The sequence below is a fragment of the Grammomys surdaster genome, unplaced genomic scaffold (assembly GCF_004785775.1).
Source record: "Grammomys surdaster isolate TR1022 unplaced genomic scaffold, NIH_TR_1.0 721, whole genome shotgun sequence".
In the NCBI taxonomy this organism is placed as follows: Eukaryota; Metazoa; Chordata; class Mammalia; order Rodentia; family Muridae; genus Grammomys; species Grammomys surdaster.
The window spans coordinates 285,995-305,899 of NW_021605140.1; the positions used below are offsets into that span (position 1 = coordinate 285,995).

The 19,905-nt window shown below is 45.2% G+C and overlaps 2 protein-coding genes across 3 annotated transcripts in view; one reads left to right on the plus strand and one right to left on the minus strand.

Annotated features, from left to right (window-relative positions):
• The window catches only part of Heatr4 (HEAT repeat containing 4), a 31,996-nt gene extending 14,186 nt beyond the window's left edge, over positions 1-17,810 (plus strand). Inside the window, exons 8-16 of the mRNA XM_028782189.1 lie at positions 368-472; positions 5,323-5,441; positions 6,083-6,263; positions 7,182-7,251; positions 8,151-8,340; positions 8,903-8,981; positions 9,242-9,407; positions 10,803-10,855; positions 17,556-17,810. Coding sequence (XP_028638022.1) covers positions 368-472; positions 5,323-5,441; positions 6,083-6,263; positions 7,182-7,251; positions 8,151-8,340; positions 8,903-8,981; positions 9,242-9,407; positions 10,803-10,855; positions 17,556-17,810 — 1,218 coding nt within the window. The remainder of the gene's footprint in view (positions 1-367; positions 473-5,322; positions 5,442-6,082; positions 6,264-7,181; positions 7,252-8,150; positions 8,341-8,902; positions 8,982-9,241; positions 9,408-10,802; positions 10,856-17,555) is intronic.
• On the minus strand, positions 9,211-13,008 carry Riox1 (ribosomal oxygenase 1). 2 transcript variants are annotated; one of them, XR_003713210.1, is made up of 3 exons: positions 10,657-13,008; positions 9,909-10,069; positions 9,211-9,310 (listed from the first exon to the last, which is right to left on the minus strand). XR_003713210.1 is itself a non-coding variant. In XM_028782162.1 (1 exon), the coding sequence occupies exon 1, from the start codon at positions 12,765-12,767 to the stop codon at positions 10,974-10,976; it is 1,794 nt and encodes a 597-aa protein (XP_028637995.1). In that variant the 5' UTR covers positions 12,768-13,008; the 3' UTR covers positions 10,595-10,973. The 2 variants fall into 2 exon arrangements, 1 of the variants encoding a protein (XP_028637995.1); XM_028782162.1 differs by lacking the exons at positions 9,211-9,310; positions 9,909-10,069 and having other exon boundaries at positions 10,595-13,008.
• Positions 17,811-19,905: the final 2,095 nt, after the last annotated feature.

Sequence of the window (19,905 nt, forward strand, 5' to 3'; positions counted from 1 at the left end):
TTTCTTTTCTCTTTTCAAGTCAGACTGCTTGGGGAGAGTGCCCTATCTTAATCACCCACCCTGTCCCTTAATAGGAATGTTATCTCATGACCTTGGGCATTTACTGTGCTGGATGTCACGTCAGGATATAATTTCTTCAAGATTCGATTATCTTTAAGAGTGATTGATGCCGGGCGGTGGTGGCACACGCCTTTAATCCCAGCACTTGGGAGGCAGAGTCAGACGGATTTCTGAGTTCGAGGCCAGCTTGGTCTACAGAGTGAGTTCCAGGACAGCCAGGGCTACAGAGAAACCTTGTTTTGAAAAACAAAAAAAAAAAAAAAAAAGAGTGATTGAGACTATCCATGAAACTCTTCCTTGTCCTCAGACCCTGATCCACACGATGCTTGCCGTGGAGCTGAACAGCAGGCAATGGAAGGACCGCATCGTGGCCTGCCGTGCTTTCTCTCAGATCAGTGGGAAAGTCTGCATAGTAAGTCTCCTGTCTTTGCTTCCAGAAAGTGTGGCAAGGCTGGCCTGGAGTTTTCTGACTTTTTGCTTCTATCTGGTATCTCATTGCTTCCTCTTATTCATAACTTGGATTATCTTTAAGTATTACGTACTTCTCTGACTTTAAGCAGTGTTTCTTATTGGGGGTGGCAGTCCACAAGCTGTGACACAGCCACTGTCTAATATACACACAAACCAAGAGAAAGAGCTTAGGACCTTTATAGTAATTTGACTCAGAGTGTGTGTGTGTGTGTGTGTGTGTCAATATCAGTAGACATTATAAAAGTATCAGTCAATGATACAGTACCTCTCACCCTACAGTGAAAATCGGTCCTTGATTACTTTGAGAAGCAGACTCAAAAGACCAAACAATTCAACTAGACAGGTCTCTGTGCTGGTTCTCTGAACATTCAGTGCATACATATAAAAACATGGACCCTCCTTTTAAAAACAGTGGCATTGCAATTTGAGCAACAAGACTAACAATACATATAACCTGATGTCACCCTGTCCCTCGGCCAGCAGAGCTGTCTCCTAGGATTGAAGGATAAACCAAAGACCTTCGTGGAATATCAGGGGACTCCAGGAATTTGAACTCAAGGGTAGTGCAAACAAAGCACTTTGTATTTTTATTATTAACGCAAGCAAAGCATGACGTAACTGTTCACAGTTAGCTTAAGCAAATGCAAGTACAATGGAGGAGGACACTTGGTATTATTTACCATCTTTGCCTGTGTGAAAAGAGCCAATGTTCTCCCAAGGCCTCTGCTTTTCCCAGAGAGAATGTGGACATGCCAGGGCACCATGTCCCGGCTTTCATGTGCATTCACCTGTCATAGTTTATGCCATTCTTTCCAGAAGCCAGCTGTGGAAAGAACATTCTGCACCCTGTCCCACCCACAGCCTGTCCCACCCACAGTTCACAGCTTTCTTATCTGGCCCTCACTGCCTGAGAGCAGAGTGAATGTAAGATGCTCTCTTGAAACTTTCAGGAGCCAGGGTGTATCGAACGACTCGAAGGTGTGGAACTTGGCTACAATTGAAGGAATTTTGAGCAACTGAACCCTGAACATCTTTTCACTACTCCATTCTAGTCACTAGCTGTTGGGAGTGGAACCGGTCTCTTTCTCCTTTGTGCTACATACATATGTATGTATATGCATATGGATGGATACATATGACATACGCACAGACATGTTCAGTAAATGTTCAGAGGCAATTATATACATGGGAGAGGAAGTAGAAAATAAAAGGCAGCCGGGCAGTGGTGGCGCACGCCTTTAATCCCAGCACTTGAGAGGCAGAGGCAGGCGGATTTCTGAGTTCGAGAGTTCGAGGCTAGCCTGGTCTACAGAGTGAGTTCTAGGACAGCCAGGGCTACACAGAGAAACCCTGTCTTGAAAAAAAAAATTAAAAAAAAAAAAGGCATTTTCTTTCCTCACAGTTCTCACGTTAAGACTACAGAAAACAGTTTTCTTACAAACCATCATTGAGATTGAGGAGCTAGAGAGGCCTAAATGATGAAAAGCATTCTCTGTTCAAATATAAAGACCAGGATTTGTATCACAGCACTCACATCCAACAGAGGTGTAGCCCCACACACGCCAAAAATCATGAGCTTCAGTTTTAGCAAGAGATCCTGCAGGGGAAAAGGTCAGAAATGGTGGAGGAGGGGAGAGAATGCCCTCTTTTAACCTCTATGCACGTATGCAAGAACCCTTCCTTGTATACACACATGCTGTGCACCTCACATACTTATATGTACAATGCTTTAATAAGTCTGTAAGAATATTTAATTTCACCATTCAGTACATACTGGAAGATACAACCTGGGTAATCAAAGATGGCTTTATGAGGGCATCCCTATGTATCTGCCTTCATCTCTATGAGTCCTGATATCTGGGCTGAAAGAAATTATTTACAAAGAAATATCTCTTTTACTCCTTCAAGAGTGTACCCCATTCTGCCTTGAGCTGGGCAAAGCTTAGAAAATCTATTGTGTCTTTGGGTTGTTATATAATCCCTAAACACCGACTGCCTTCAATAGAGCTTCCATAGCCTCTAGATCACCTCACTCTTTGGCTTACCTAGAGCCTAATAGTTTGTTCTGAGTTCAGGACTACGATACGTTTACATTTTGGAGAGGACTCATACAGCAGTGAAAGCCCAGGATTCTGCTATTTGGGGACTGTGCAAGGGCTAGATTATAACTGGACAAAGCCTACTCTTGGACAGAAAAAAGACCTATTTCCTCTTGTGTCATTCTGGGGTTACTTAAAGGGATCAGAGGATGGAGCATTTAGACTCCTCAAAAGCTACACACACACACACACACACACACACACACAATCTGCATCCACAAATACACAAGGACACACACAAACAAATGTCCGGCTCTTCTGACAATGTTTCTTGACCTTTTGAATGAAATTGCTTCTCATCTTGAAATTAATGAATAAAACTATAAGGTACTCACGAAGGAGAAGACAGACTGTGCTGTTTAAATGCCACTGCAGAATGCTTGCTGAACTATGTGGTTTCACTGCAGACTCCATGGATAATTGTATATCTGATACTGGGGCTTACTTCCTGAGGGCTCATGGGCATACCATGTTAGAGGAATAATGGTGTCTTGTTCTCCCAGAAGTATCTCTCCATCTTACTGAAACTGAGACTTTGGTAGGGAGACTAAGTTCAAGTAAACTGAAACTAGAAGCCATAGTCTTTGCTGATTTTTTTTTTTTTTTACAAGAACACATAGCATGGGGAAAAGAGTTACTGCGTGAAGAGTACTTGTTTTTCAAAGTATTCTGGTTCAGTTCCAAATACCAAAATACTACTGTTCCAGGTAGTACACCCTCTCTGGTACCAGGGACCATTGTGTTGCAATGCTCCCACTCATATGGTACACAGACATGCACACAGGCAAAACATCCATACACATAAAATTTTAAAAATACTAAAAAAAGCACACAGGTCTGAACTGACTCCTAAGGGCTGTAGTAAACTTCTAATCACATGTAAGTCATCTCCTGAGTCATGGTTTATGTCCTGGATCTGGCCCACCTTCACTTCTCCCACCACAGCAAAGGGAAAACATTTCCCTTTCATATTTCTGTCTGGGGTTCACACCACTCTCGCCCGCAGAGACTTTGATTTTCTCATATTGGTCAGTGTCCTGCCACTTTCTGATTTTCTTCAGTTGTTTAAATTTCTTCTTTTTCCTCCTCTCTATTGCTTTTTTAAAGGGGTGGCTGGGTGTAATTCATCTTTTTTGTTTGTTTGTTTTTCCGAGACAGGGTTTCTCTGTGTAGTCCTGGCTGTCCTGGAACTCACTCTGTAGACCAGGCTGGCCTCGAACTCAGAAATCCACCTGCCTCTGCCTCCCAAGTGCTGGGATTAAAGGCGTGCGCCACCACCGCCCGGCGAGTTTTTTTATTATTATTATTATTATTATTATTATTATATTTAAAAACTACTGAGTTATACACTTTATTTATTTATTTATTTTAAATTTATTTATATTTATTTTATGTATGTGACTACACTGTCACTGTCTTCAGGCACACCAGAAGAGGGCATCAGATCACATTACAGACGGTTGTGAGCCACCATGTGGTTGCTGGGAATTGAACTCAGGACCTCTGGAAGAGCAGAGGGTGTTCTTAACCACTGAGCCATCTCTCCAGCTGGGTGTAATTCATAATCACCCTTTTGAATTAGAAATGCTGATCTGACCTGGCAGGGAATGTTACAGTGGTGCTATCTGACAAACAAGATGACCATAAAATATCGCATGGATGAAATACGTCGCTGTAGTCCTATCTCCAGGACACACCACCCCAGTCCTTGTGTGCAGAAAACGGTGCTGATAGATGAGCATCTCCCGGCCATTTTGTTTACAATAACGAGGAAAGAAAGAATGAGCCCTTGTTTTAGTGTGTTATCTTTTTATGACACTGGGTACCGTCGGTTAGTGCATACAGGAAAGGCTAGTAGTCCCTGCAGATGTGAGCCCCGTCCATTCTTTAACCCTCACATTTTGTTAAAGAAAGCACTCAACAATCTGGCCATTCAGCATAAATAATAACCTGAAGAGGTCTGAGAACAGGCTAATCTTCCTCACGTGCTAGAGTTCCTGCTGAGACCCTAGCTATGGACACGGTCCAGATGATGAAGACGCCATGAAAAACTGCAGAAGTTTAAAAGGGCAGTGTGCCTGAGTTCTTTCCTTCACTCAGTAAGAAAGCAGTTTCTGACCACATCCCCTCTACGTTGGTAAGACACTATAGGGCTTTCCTATGCTTACAAGGGGCAGAAGAGACTTTACTAAGGAGATGCCTAAGTCCTAAAGGAAAATATCTGGTACCAGATAGAGGTAGAGCAAGATGTTTTGGGCTGGAAAACTAGTTTACACAAAGTTACACCATCATCAACCACAACTGTAGTAATGTTTTCCTTTCCCTATAAGAGAGAAGTGACTGACTGCCCTGGTTTGTACAGGACATGGACTTTTAGTACTAAAACCAGAAAAGTCTCGAGCAATCTGGAATGAGGAAGTTATTCCATTATGTAACACTTTCAAATTTCAAGTCTCTCATACTCATTCTTTTGGCTCCAACATGGTACAAGACTTGAAGAGAAGTTTGGGAAACAGACCTGGATTTGAGACCAGTTATAAGCACTTACCAGATTATCCTTGGGCAAGTTAATCAAAGCCTGTACTGAGCCATCTGTAGAGATACCATCTGCCCAACTGGATTGTGACTAAAGGATGGGGGAAACCTGGTATCTACTACAAAACTGAGAGTCAATTATCATGCCTATTTCTAGGATATGAAACAGAAGATAATCCAGCTGATGTGGAATGACTGGAATAGGGAAGTAAGGCAAGCGGCTGCCAGAGCCCTGGGGCGGATGAACCTTGGCAAAGAGATCCATGACATGATCAGGTAGGACCCAGCCACTGGAAGCTTAGAAAGTCTTCCTTTCTTAGAAGTGCCTGGGTGGGCTGGTGAGATGGCTCAGTGGTTAAGAGCACTGACTGTTCTTCTAGAGGTCATGAGTTCAAATCCCAGCAACCACATGGTGGCTCACAACCATCTGCAATGATATCTGATCCTCTCTTATGGGGTGTTTGAAGACAGCTACAGTGTACTTACATGTAATGAATGAATAAATAAATAAAACCTTTTAAAAAAAAAAGACTATAGAGTAATGTAAATTAAAAAAAAAAAAGTGCCTGGGTGACCTGGGATCCAGCCAGCATCTGCTGAACTCCCTATATGATCAGCATCGTACTAGGTCCTGCTACAAAAAGTACTAACCTAGACCAGTGGTATAAATGGTAACTGCTGTAGAAACATGAAATACTCGAGTGGACTAGTTTCATGGGAATGCAGTCATTCTGGGCTGGGAGATAACTGCCAAAATGAGCACTGTATCTGTAAGAGGGGCTGGGCAGGGACGTTGACTGTTAGAGGTGGCGCAAGGTGACACTTTTTTATATTTGGTTATTACACCTAAATGTTAGGTAATACGGGTTCCACAGAAAAGCTGAAGGGAAATAGTAGAAGCCACTTGTGTTTTACAGAATTAAGCTGTGCCAAGGAAACTCCCAGGAGCGGATTAAGGCCCTCTCCCTGATCCGTGTGCTCAAACTCATGACAGCCAAGCTTTTCCCAAGTTTCCTGACCTGCTTCTCTGACGAGTTCACAGGAATTCGACAGGCAGCTTGTTTGGCAGCAGGTGCCTTGCAGATCCGTGACCAGATGGTACGTCAAGGAAGCCGTCATCTTACCTGATGGACCTTGAGCGAGCTTCCCTGTCTCTGTGGTGCCTGGTACATTCCCTGTTCTGTGGGAAGTGGGATGAGCAGTCAGTCACATCAGCAGCAAGGAGCTCCTAAGGAGCTCCAACACTTCAAGCCATGGGACGCTACATTCTTAATGCTATTCTCTTCTCAGTTAACTAGCTTCTAATACCTGTGTGCTGAGAGGTTTTAGGGTTTATGCCAACGGATGGAATCAGGGAGAAACTGGACACAGGTATTCAAAAGAAGTCTAAGCAAAGCACGAGGTAATCCTTGCACTTGGGAGATAAGGCAAGAGGTAGGAGTTTCAAGAATTTGAGGAGAGGGGCTGAAGGAATGGTTCAGGAATTAAGAGCACTGGTCATTTTTCCAGAGGACTGGGTTTGATTCCTAGCACCTACATGGCAGCTCACAACCATATCTAACTAGTTCCAAGGGATCTTATGCCACCTTCTGGCCTCTGGGGGCACAGTACATATGTGTTACATAGACAGACTACAGGCAAAACACCCATACACATTAGAAAACATCTGAGGTGAACCTAAGTTATAAGCTACATAGTGATGGTCTCAAAAACAAGAATGGGAACAGGTGGCAAGAGGGAGTCTGGGACTAGTGGTATAGTTTAGTGGTAGAGCATGTAGTTAGTATATGTATGGCTATAGATCTATATGCTGAGACAAAAAAAAAAAACCACAAAAAGTAGTTAATTGAGCTAGTTACTATACAAGCTAATCCTTGAGGCTGTAGCTCGTGTGTTACTAGGATCGACAGGTGGTTGTTTTTCTAGTTAAACCATCCACAGACATGAGGGGGTCCCTGTTTCTGGTCTATTCTTATTCTGGTTCTTCCCACTCACCTTGCCCTTTGTCTACTGCAGGTGCTTGAACGCCTCCTGAATCTGATGCACACAGATCCTTACTGGAAAATCAAGGCTTTTGCCATTCGAGGTATTTCAAGAATAGCTCTAAGCCCTAGACTAGAAATACCTTCTCCATGCTAACACAGACCATCCCCAGAAACTCTAATAAACCAGCTAGAGTATAGTGGGAGGAATTCTCTTAGGTTCTCAGAAGTCTCTGGGCTGAGAAAGAAAAGTTTCTTTTAAAATGTTAGTTAAGGATCCTAAGTCTAGGTGTATTTAAACTTGTTAAGCAAAGAACAGACAACACAGTCCCCACCAACAGAATACATTTCTAGTAGGAATTCACTGTTGGTTACATTCTGCTTTCCCCGGAGATTTGAACTACAGCACTTGGTAAGAGTCAAACCAGGTTCAAGACAGCCGCAGAACTTACACCTTGCTTTTCGATTTTCTGAAATGGTCTTTGGCAGAACCCTAGCAGAACCAGACCTAGTTAAACCTGAGAAATAGTTGTGCCCTCCTCCCCTACATTAACTACACGGCTCTTCCAGGTTATATCTGCCCCTATCTAATTCCTGAATAGGCAAACTAGTCTATGCTTACATCCCGGTCGGCAAGGAAAGGATGAAACACTATCCTCTTGAGTCCTTTGGAAGAAATATCCCCATGCAGAACCAGGCATGGTACATGCTTGGAATCCCACTCTCAGGAGACAGACGCAGGAGGAGGCAAATGTGAGGCCAGCTAGGGCCCAGTCCCAAAGCCAGGCATCAAACATGCTAGGCAAAGCTTGGCTAGCTCTCTAAATTTCCTTTCTAAATGGCGCTACTCAAAAATACCTTTTCCATTTCCCTCCTATCTAATGGTGATTAACTGTCATCCCCAAGAGACTGTCTGCAAATCTCAAATTCCCTCTCAGTGCTAGGGTGTAGTCAACCTAGTCTTCAGTAACAGTGAAACATGCCTGACCTCCCTCCGATACAGCTTTGGGACAGATCGGACAAGTGAGTCCCCAGCTGACTAGTAACCTGCTGTGGGCTATCCACTATGAAGACTCACCAGGCGTGCGGCTGGAAGCCTGCCGGAGCATCCTAGCCCTCAAGCTTCAGGGTCCCCAGGTCAGGGACACTTTCCTGGACGTGCTGCTCCTGGAAAAGCACGAGGCTGTTCTTAAGTAAGCACCACACCTCTCATGACCTCTCATGACCTCTGCGCTGCCAAGTCTCCAACCCTCGATCATTCTATGCTCTGCTAAGCGGGTAACGGAAAACTCTGCCGCAATCAGACTGTCACGGCTCCCATAATTCTTATGGATCCCTCTTCTTCCTGGGAGTTTTAAGTTATTCATATATTCAACTTGTATCCAGTACTTTGTTGAGACAATAGTCAGTCAATAATACTAGAGTTTCAATGCAATAGCTATGTGAACCTGGAGAATGCCTGTACCCACACTCTTAAGTGCTGGGCCTCCCCTCAGTCCTTTTTTGTCTCCATCCTCCAATGCAGAGAAGTCCACATTAACGCAAAGGTGTTTAATAAACAACTGCCAGTGCCTTCACCTATCAGTTCTGAAATTGCCCGACATCTCTGTAAATTATCACATTGTTTCTACAGAGAAGACTCCGTTAAACTGCTGATGTGTGGAGTTTAGGATTCCCGCCTAATTCCAAATCCTACGTTATTTACCACTGTGCTTTCTTTTTAGGACAGGGTCACAATCTTTCATTATCTTTCAGGGAAATTCACCAGACAATGACAGCACTCAACTTAGAAAAAGACGGAAACCAAGAAATGATTCAGGAGATTAAGAACAAGGTAAGTAAATACAAACTGTGTTTCCAGGGCTTCAAGAGGCTTGCTATTAAGCATGATATAATCAATTACTTTACGTTTTTTTATGTTTTTGTTTTTCTGAGACAGTTTTACTATACAACCTCAAAGTTGAGATCTTGCCTCAGCCTCCCAAGTGCTGAGATTAACAAGCAAGCAATACATGCTTGACATGATCAAATTACCTTAATGGTTTTTCCTCCCTAATACAGTTGGTCGGTTGCTTTTAAAATTTTGTCCCTTAGATCCAAACACTAAACCAAAAGGACGTACTGACGGAGAAAATACTGAAGATGGAACTGGCCGTAAAACACCTGAAAGAAAGAGCTAAATGGGTTTACTCAGAACCCAAAGAGGGCCAAAAACCACTGGAATTCTACACTTTTCTTCAAAACTTCAAAACTTCTGCGAGTAAGTTTCTCAGGGGTGAGCCCATTCCTGACTCTTCTCACAAAATGGTCCCAGGATCTGAGGACTTCATATGGAGCCCTTGTACGGTTTAGGTCAGGACGGGTGCTTAGTCTCCTTGGTTTCCAGGCAGCAGGACCCTCCCCACTTCTCATCCATCTGCAATTGTGTGGAATTTAAAGGGTAGCTCTGGCTGAACTGAACTTTCAGAAGACATACAGAAAAGCACAAGTCTTTATAAAAACAAATAACTACTGTGTATATTTGCTTAAGTAACCCCCCAAAAAGTACACATTTAATCTTTTATAGTGGTCACCCATGGAAAATGGGGTTGGGAGGAAAACAATCATTTTATACTCTAACTTAAGGGGAAAAAAAATACTTTCCAAAAATACTCAGCCTTAAAAACTGAATCTATCAGTTATGATAGGATCTTAAGAGGCACAGACAGACTACTGTAAAAGGTAAGGGTGCAGGAGCCAAACTGTCACAGTACATACTCACAAAATCTGTAAGCAGCAGCCTCAGATCACTCGGCCAGTGGCCTACCAGCCACCACCCCAAACCCAGGTCTTCTGGTTCCAAGTGCTGTTTCTGGTGCACCAGGCTCTTTTCCACCAGTCATGAGAACATGCACTTGCCAGATTTGGGAAAGTTTCATCCAACTGCCGGGGGAGGAGAGTGGAAAATAACTTGAACATCGATCTTCCTATGGCCAGCTAGCAAAAAGTTGGGTGACTAAAGCCTGTGAAAGCACTGCTAGGTGACACGACACTGTCCCTTTGGGAGTAGTGCCAGTGAGTCACTGATCTGAACCAAGCCCTGAGCAGATACCGTATGTACTTCAAAGCTGATTCTGCTAGTGCAAGATTTCCTGCTAGGATTGTTCAGTTCGGAGTTCAAGTCTCATAACTAAAGTGAGTAAGTTACCTCCAAAGCTAATCTATGGCCCCGACCAGCCACGCTTCTCTTCTTTAATGAGTGTGATGCTGAGATGAACCCAGGGCATTGCACATGCCAAGCACCCACTTGCTCTACACCCCAGCTCTCTTCCTTACAAACGTTAATATATTCCTGTGACATCCTAAGCCATGCTGATGCTGCCTTTCATCTCAGCCAATATTTTCCTTGTCCCACACTTCTTCAAATCAATCCCCAGAAAAATCTAGGCTTAGAAAGATGGCCTTTGGCACTTTTTCTTTTTTTTTAATAAATCTAATGTTCATACAAACTTAACGCACAGCATACTGACCCCAGCTCGCCCCGCAAACTGATGAGAGAGAACTCAAGGAAGCAACTTCCTTGAAGTTGATGCTCTGAAATGGCAGGGGTCGGGGCTACTGCTGCAAATAGCTTTTCCCTCCCTGTTTCAATGTCTGTGTTTCCTTTTGTACCTAGATGAAGAGGTTCTTTTCAGGTCTGAGGTTTGCAACACGGAGAAAATCCTAAAGGTAAACGTAACCATACTGACGCTCAGCAAGGTAAGAACACGGCCTCTGTAAAAACAGACAAAAGGTGGCAGTGGTGCTGGAGAGTCCCAACCGCAGGCTTTCCAGTCATCCTCAAGAACTAACTCGGAACTAGAGGTGTCTTGGTGAGCAGCAGCCCCTTATCATATAACATGGTTGCCAAGGAAAGCTGGTCTTCCACAGCGTCACAGGGCAGATCCCCTATTCTCACAAACTCTGGGTAGGATCGAAGTAAGAGTTCCATGGCATCAGCCTGCTGGGGGTAGACTTCTAAGCACTTGGGTTCCTCCAGATGATAAACCCGAGAGTTTTCTACTGTGTAATACAGGAACAAGCGGCCTCCCTCACCCACCAGCCGCGCTATGCCGTCCTGAAGCATATGGACTTCTGTTTCTGTTGTCAGCTGGGCCCCCACATTTACAGGTTCTCCAGCCTCCCAGCGAATTGGGAGCCCGTGAACACTTAGAGCCCTTTCCCTATCGGTCAACACAGGGGGCAGGGAATCGTGAATGAAGTCTTTTGCTCTCTGGTCAGCCACAGCATCGACAGGAGCAAAGTGTCCCAGGCGAGCAAGCAAGACCCGCACCTTTTCCATGAAAGCTGTTCTTCTGGGATCCTTAGAGTCTGAATGCTGGGCTCCCATGTAATCCATGAAGTCCCGAGGAAGACCCCTGCGGAACTCCACATTTTCCTCTATTGCTGCCTGCACTGCCAGAGGGACAACAGCCTCCAGGAAGTCACCCCATGTATTGCGCTGGTAGGTGGACAAGGTGAGGTGCAGAGAGTGGACTCCATCCTGACATTCAGCTTGATGAATGAAGCCCCGAGGAAAATAGAGCAGGTCTCCAGGTTCCAGTACCGTTTGTAGCACTGGCTCACCAAGGTCCTCCTGGCTGAAGTTGGGACTGGATGTCAGGGCCAACTCCTCACTTGGGTCCCGCGGTCGGTAGACGCGCCAGAGTTTCCGACCTTCCAGCTGCAACACGAAAGCCTCAATGTCGTCGTAGTGAGGAGCAAAGCCCTGCGAGTTGGGGGGCGTGAGGTAAGCGTTGGAGCCTGCCATGCTTCCAAACTGTTCCTGGAGCACAGCCAGAAACTGCCACACGGTGGGCGAGAAAGCTTGCGGGCAAAGAAGACGTAAGGAGCAGCCGGCTTGGTACAAGGACCACGCGGCGGCGGGAAGTGCGCGGCCCGGTGGGTTCAAGGTCTCCCGCCGCCCGTCGATGTAGCGCGCGGCGTCCAGATGCTGCCCGAAGTGCACGTCCTCGTCCCGCAGCATCGAGTCCAGGTCGGCGGTGGAGAATAGACCTTCGTAGTAGCTGTGGTCCTGCCGCCGCACCAGCACCGCCTCCCGCTCCCACAGCCGCCGGTAGAAGTGGTCCGGCGGCAGGGGCGCCAAGAGCCACTCGAAGAGGCGGGCGGCGCGCCTCCGGCTGCTGGGGATGCCGTTCAGCTCCGCTAACACTTGCTGCAGCGGCGAATCCCGGGGCCGCTCCGGGTCATCCACGTGCGAGCCCGGCGGCGGAGCCGGTGTCCCCAGGTTCCGGGAGAGCGCGACCCGGCCCTCCACCCGGCGCGGCAGGGTCGCCGAAGCCGGCCTCGGGCGCACTGCCACCGGCCGCGGCTCGGCCGCCCCCGAGGCCTCCAGCAGCTCTGCAGGACCCTTCCGCTTGCCCCCGACCGATGCCACCTTCGAGTCCGAGTCCCGGCTCAGGAGCGCGCGAGCTCTCAGCGCAGCCACGCGGGACGCCGCACTTTTCCGGTGCCTTCGGACCTTCCGGGACCGCAAGGGCAGGGCCAGGACCGACGCGCCGCGGGACTGCGGCTGCCGCCGGCGCCTCCCCCGCCCGCGCTTCGCCAGCGCCGCGCCGTTGCCATTCGAAAGCGCATCCATGGTGGGGCGGCCAAGACCCACGCTTCCGCAGCCGTGGTGCTTTCTGGGAAGGGGCCGAGTCCTCCAGCATTCCCTAGGTCCGCCAAGCCGACGGTCCTCCTGGGTCCTACCGCTAGCCCTGTTTGTCACCTTTTTAAACCGCGGTAATAGACACTGGAAAGGCAAAATTCCCTACCAGATAAAGGTTCCATGTAAGAAAACAAGGCACAGGGCAACTCAGAAGAAAACAACTTCATTCCTCTTTTTTGTTTTTGGGTGACAAGATTTACATAGTCCTAGAGCTTGCTAGATGGGCCAGGATGGCCTCGAACTCACAGAGATTCTCCTCTCTCTGCCTGTGCTGGGATTAAAGGTGTGCAGCGCCGAGCTCGGCTTCCTCTGTTTTAGTCTGCTTTCTCATTTTTGTGGCAGGTATTTTTGTTCCTAAGCAGTTTCCTGGTAGAATGAATGAAGGCAAAGTTTGATGTTCTGTATGAAGCACAACTCTTACTGACTCTCCTCACTGGAGAAAACTCCACTGTTAAGACTCTCTCCATTTCATTTCCCACTCCCTTTCGATTCCAAAGCCTTGCTGAGTATGGTGGTTCATGCTTGTGGAAGGCTAAGGTTACAGGGTGAGATCCTTGTAATCAATATTCTTCCTTCCAATATTCTTCGTCAGTGTATTGCTACATAGTCCTTCCTAGCCTCAAACTCCTGGACTTGCCTCTCAGTCTAACATTGCAAGCAAATTCAATAGACTGTTGTTTCTCCTTCTCCAAGCTTCTGGCTTTTTAAAAAGTTTCTGTGTGTGTGCGTGCGTGTGGTGTGTGTGTTCCAAAGAGGCCAAAAAGGAATATCCAATCCTTTTTTTTTTTGGTTTTTCGAGACAGGGTTTCTCTGTGTGGCCCTGGCTGTCCTGGAACTAACTCTGTAGACCAGGCTGGCCTCGAACTCAGAAATCCGCCTGCCTCTACTACCCAAGTGCTGGGATTAAAGGCATGCGCCACCACCGCCCGGCTGGAATATCCAATCCTAATTGTGACTGGACTAGAATATTTACTCAAAAGCTTTACGGGCACAACTGAGCAATGTTACTCTATTTTAATTCCCTATGCTAATCTGGCCCCTCCCAGCCAAAAATCTCCGTGATACTAGCTAGTACTGATCTGGTTTCCTGGGCTACTGGACTCCTGGATTTGTTTGTTTGTTTGTTTCTCTTTTTTACGAGGTCTCTTGGACTCTCTCCTCCAGTCCAATCCCCACTTCTCTCTTGTACCCACTGGCTGGGAGGAAGTACAGCCCTATTCTCTTCCCTTCTCAGTCATTGGCTGATCAGCTCACTACTGACCAATCAGGGGATAATTGTGGAGCAATTTTTACACCATATTGAGCCAGGAGATTCTCAGAATAAGGGTTGCAAACAGATATGGGCGCGGAGAAATCCACACTTGAGTAATACATGAGTAATCTTTACACAGTACACAGTAACATTATGCCTACAGACAGGATCTAGAATCACTAAAGAGGCAAGCCTCTGGGCACCTCTGTGAGAGATTGTTTACCATTAGGTTAAAGTAGGAAGTAGGAAGACCCGCTCTAAAAGTGAGTGAGTGGTATCATCTATCCCGAGGGCTGGCGTCCTGTAGTGGGTAATGGGGTGTGGGGCAAGCGCTCCACACAGCATCTTTATCCTCTGCTCTGAGTGAGGATGAAGTGTGACTGGCTGCCTCCTACGCCTGCAGCCATTCCTACCCTACCATGAAGGAATGTAAGTGCGCATAAATCCTCCCTTAAGTTGAAAATATCTTTTCAGGTATTTTTGTCACAGCAAGGAGAAAATTACTGTAACAAATCTAATAGAAGACCGTATCAGATAAAGCCATTATGAGAGGTTGTGAAGGGTCTGCTAAGCACCGAGGAGAGGGGTCACCAGTGTCTTCCCAAGTTCGGTGCCCTACAAGGAAGCCTCAGAAGCCTGGCAGAAGAGCTCTCTCGGGCAGAATACCCTCCCCTTTTTAATCACCACTGTTGTGTTTTAAATTTAATTTAAAAGGTTTCTTTTTTTTAAGATTCATTGTATGTGTATGAGTGTTTTGCTTGTATGCATGTCTATAGACCATATAAGTCTAGAAGAAGGTATCCGATCCCTCTTGGAACTGGAGTTACAGCTAATTTTGATCTGCCAAGATATAACTATAGTGCTGGGAATCAAACCTTGGTCCCCTGAAAAAGAAATTAGTGCTTTTAATGACTGAGCCACTCCTCCAGGGCCCCTTCTTCCTTTTTTTTTTTTTTTTTTTTGGTTTTTCGACCCTTCTTCCTTTTTAAAGTGTGTGGTGTGTGGTGTGTGTGTGTGTGTGTGTGTGTGTGTGTGTATCTACACTCATACATGTATGTGGATGTCAGATGGCAATGACAGATGTCTTCTTTGGAGACAAGATCTCTCACTGAACCTGGAGCTCAGGGCTTGGGTAGACTGGTTCACTAGTAAGCTTAGGAATCCTCCTGTCTTTGCCACCCCAGTGCTGGGAGTGCAGGCCTGGCTTTGTACATGGGTGGTAAGGATCCAGACTCAGGTCTCCATGCTTGCACAGCAAGCACTATACTACTAACCGAGCCACTCCCCAGCCCTGAGAGCTTCCTTGTTGACATAAAGGCTGTGTGTACTGAAAGCATCCCAGTATTAGATCTCCTGGGTAGATGCAGAGAAAAGATAGGTCATATTTGACATATTTGAAAATTTGAACTATCTTTTAAAAAAAAAAGTGGTTTCCAGGTGACAAAGGACACACCCTGCAATGAGCTTGGGGATACATTGGGCTTCTCTGCTTGCAAAGCCGAGGAGCCGGTGTTTGACTATTAGAAGACTCTGTTTGTCATTTCCACATGCTGTACAAATATCTTCTCCTCCCAGTTTTTCCTGTGACCTCATCCTTTTCTTTTTTTGAACACGTTGTGATTTCCTTAAATAAAGAGACTTGCTGCTATCTCTGTCTTCTCATTTCCCCTGAAGCTGGGCGTTGCCCTTTGGGATCTGACTTATCGCTAATTCCATCACTTCTCCTGCGGCCCCGCTTAGTTCTCACTACAGAAGCAGCTATTAATAACTATTTCCATACGCGTGTGTCATTGAGTGATTTGAAATAAAATGTCCTTAATATATTGGGGTGGGGGCGGTTGCTGCCGTAAGATAGGCTCTTACTCTGTAACCCAAATTGGCTTGGAATTCCCTGTGTAGCCAGGCTGGCCTCAAAGTCATGGAGATCTTTTTGCCTTAGCTTTCTCCGTGCTGAGGTTACAGGCAAGAGCCACCACACTCAGCTCTGCAATATTTTTATGAATGAAATTAGGGAGAGGGAAATCAGGCAAAATAAGAATTACATCAGGATTTGTCTAGGGGCTACACATTCCAGTATATATGTCTTTATTTATGTGTTCCTACATACATCTGTATATAATATGGACAAATGGGAGAGCCATGATGCCAGGATAATCTAACAGTGATTATTAATTGTAAATCCCAGTATGAACTTTGGAGGACAAGACACAGTTATCAATAGTCACTGTTACGTTTCTTCAATTCTTCTTATAGTAACTTAGCCTTTTAAAGCATTCATCCAGGGCTAGAGAGAGATGGCTCAGAGGTTATAATGAGTATTGCTCTTTCAGGGGACCTGAGTTTGGTTCCCAGCACTCATATAGGTGACTCACAATAGCCTGTAACTTCAGCTTCAGGATATCTGACGCCCTCTTCTGGCCTGCACAAACACATGCACACATGTCCACATACACATCCATAGTCTTTCATACACAATAAAATATATCTTAAACAAACATTAAAGAATAAAAATGTAAAAAATTCATTTCCATGATGTGCACCTGTAGTTCCAACTATTTGGGAGGCTGAAGTTGGAGAATCACATGAGTCCACAGACCCACCTGGGCAAAATAGATCCTGTCTCAAAAAAAAAAAAAAATAGTTGCACGCACAAATATGTTACATGAATGCTCGTTGTTTATGGTTTCAAAACTGCCCATTAAGAGACAGCTCAATCTTTCTTTTTTCTTTTTTATTTTCTTTTTAGACCATGTTTCTCTGGGTAGCCCTGGCTATCCTGGAACTTTCTCTGTAGATCAGGCGCCTGGCCCCCAACTCAGAGATCCGCCTGCCTCTGCCTCCTGAGTGCTGGAACTAAAGGCATGCGCCACCACTCCCCAGCTGACAGTCCAATTATATGGAGACATTTTTTTCCATTGAGGTTCCCTCCTCTCAGATGACTAGGTTATGTCATGTTGAAATAAGAGCAGCCAGGACTGCCGGGCGGTGGTGGCGCACGCCTTTAATCCCAGCACTTGGGAGGCAGAGGCAGGTGGATTTCTGAGTTCAAGGCCAGCCTGGTCTACAGAGTGAGTTCCAGGACAGCCAGGGCTGCACAGAGAAACCCTGTCTTGAAAAACAAAAACAAACAAACAAACAAAAAAAGAGCAGCCAGGACAATCAGGAATGTAGAAGTCAGAGAGCAACTTGAGGGAGTCAATTCTCTCTTCCCACCATGTGGGTCTTGGGGAATCAAAGAACAATAAATAACAAAGCTAGCCCATCAAATCACCATGCAAATGGCCAGACTTTGTCAAGTGAGCAGTTCAGGCCTCTTCTCCACATTAGTCTGGCCAGAGTCATGAGACACAAGATTTTAATCTTCTTATTGAGTTTAATAGCTTCTAGCTACTCTAATAACCTGGTTAAAGAGTCTTCCGCGTAGTCTGCTTTCTCATGTGAGACCTTGTGTTACTCTTTCTCTGCAGAGTATGATGCCCAAGGTGCCAAATCCCTGGCTCCAGAGTCCTGTCGTAACATTCTCCATACACAGAAACCGCCCGTCGTATTTCAGGGATCTACGGACTGCCCGGGAAAAAATGATTGAAAGGGGACCCTTTGGAAATGACCCTGTTTTCAAGCCAAGCAAATTCTTCAAAGAAGATTGTCTTTCAACATCAAGTCTTCTCTCCATGGGGGGATCCCAGCTCCTGTCTCGGCTGAATGGCTCTTCTGCTCCTTGACATAGGCAACAGCAGACAGGGCACATTCTGTCTCTTCCGATGATACTGAACAATGTCCTCACGATATTTACAGAGATAAACTACTTATCAGTCAACTTTTTATTATTATTATTTTAGACAGAGCTTCTCTATATAGACCTGGCTGTCCTGGAACTCACTCTGTAGACTAGGCTGGCCTCAAACTCAGAGATCCACCTGCCTCTGCCTCCAAGTGCTAGGATTAAAGGCATGTGTCACCATGCCCACCTTATTATTATCTTTTTGAAACTAGATCTTGCTATGTAATCCAAGCTGGTCTGGAATTTACTATATTCAGTCCAGTTTGAACACAAACTTGCAATCCTCCTGCCTCAGCCTCCAGAGCATGGTGCTACAGATTTGTGTCACCATGCCTCATTACTCTAATATCCTTTTCTTGTGGAGGGAGGGGGGGTTACTAGATATTCAATAAATGGCCTCACATATTAGAGGCCATCTCTCTACCACTAAACTACAAGCCTAGGCCTCTCTCTCTCTCTCTCTCTCTCTCTCTCTCTCTCTCTCTCTCTCTCTCTCTCTCTCTCGATAAAGTCTTACTACATAGCCCTGGCTGGTCTTGAATTCCCTCTGTAGATTTGGCTGGCCTCAATCTCATAGAGTTCCGTCTGCCTCTATCTCCCAAGTGTTAGGAAAAGTGTACACCCCCAAACCTGATCCTCTTGAACTTTTTTGAAGTTTTGAGAAAGTGTTTTCTCGGTTGTCTGGGCTGGCACTGTTGACCTTGCTCTGTAATCCAGGCATATTTTTGTCTTGGCTTCTCTAATAGCTGAGATGACAGATCTGTTGCCTCCAGGCCTGGCTTTCTACTTGGTTTCTTCTTCTGCACTGTTTACGCAGAACACTAAGTGACTTCAAGTATTTTTCCAGATCCCTAAAACGATGTATTTACATACTAAATACTAAATACATGCCAGACCTATAAATCTTACTAGAATAGAGGTAAGAGACTCAGAATTTTTCACAAGATGTACAAATTGATTTCTGAGACACAAAGTAGAATCTTGTTAATTTAGGAAAGAAACATCCCAAGTGATGTGTGTATGTGTTTGTATGAATGTTTGTATGTATGTATGTATGTATGTGTGTGTATGTATGTATGCATGCGTGTGTATATGTATGTATGCGTGTGTGTATCTGTGTGTGTGTACATGTGTGTATGTGTGTGTATGTGTTTGTGTGTATGTATGTGTGTGTATGTGTGTGTTTGTGTCTATGTGTGTCTATGTGCATGTGTGTATGTGTGTATGTGTGTGTGTATGTGTGTGTATATATGTATGTGTGTGTATGTGTGTGTATGTATGTGTGTGTATGTGTGTGTATGTTTGTATGTATGTATGTATGTGTGTATGTGTGTGTGTGTGTATCTGTGTGTATGTATGTATATGTCTTCATGTCCAGTTTTGTTCTATGGAAAGTTCCTTAACTACAGCTCATAGGGCACTACAAGGATAATATCACAGGACCATTACAAAAATAAAAATAAAAAGCCAACACAACCCACTCACATTGCTGGCTGTGAACACATTTAGATCCCTAGAACACAACTCTGGCACTTCCCAAGGCTGCTTAGCAGTCCTTACATTTTCAGTCTACGTAATGCTTTGAAGATTTAGGAATGGGGGTTAGAGAAATGGCTCAGAGATTAAGAGCACTGGCTGCTCTCCCAGAGATATTGAGTTCAATTCCCAGCAACCGCATGGTGACTCACAACCATCTATAATGAGATCTGGTGGCCTCTTCTACAGTGCAGCAGTGCAGGCAACATGCAGGCAGAATACCCTATACATAATAAATAACTCAAAAAAAAAAAAGATTTAAGCATGGAGGATCAGCTGAATCCATATCCAAATCAATCAGAAAATAGTGTTCTCTAAGTACACTTGATACCCAAAGTAGCCATGGAAAGGATAGACTCAGAGTACAAAGATGTGGACATAACTCTCTTTCCTAAATACTGATTGCTATGTATACCCTAAAAAGCACTGAAACGTTTAGCAATGGAAATAATGGCAATATGGCTGGGCATGATGGTGGATCTTTGTGAGTTCAAGGCCAG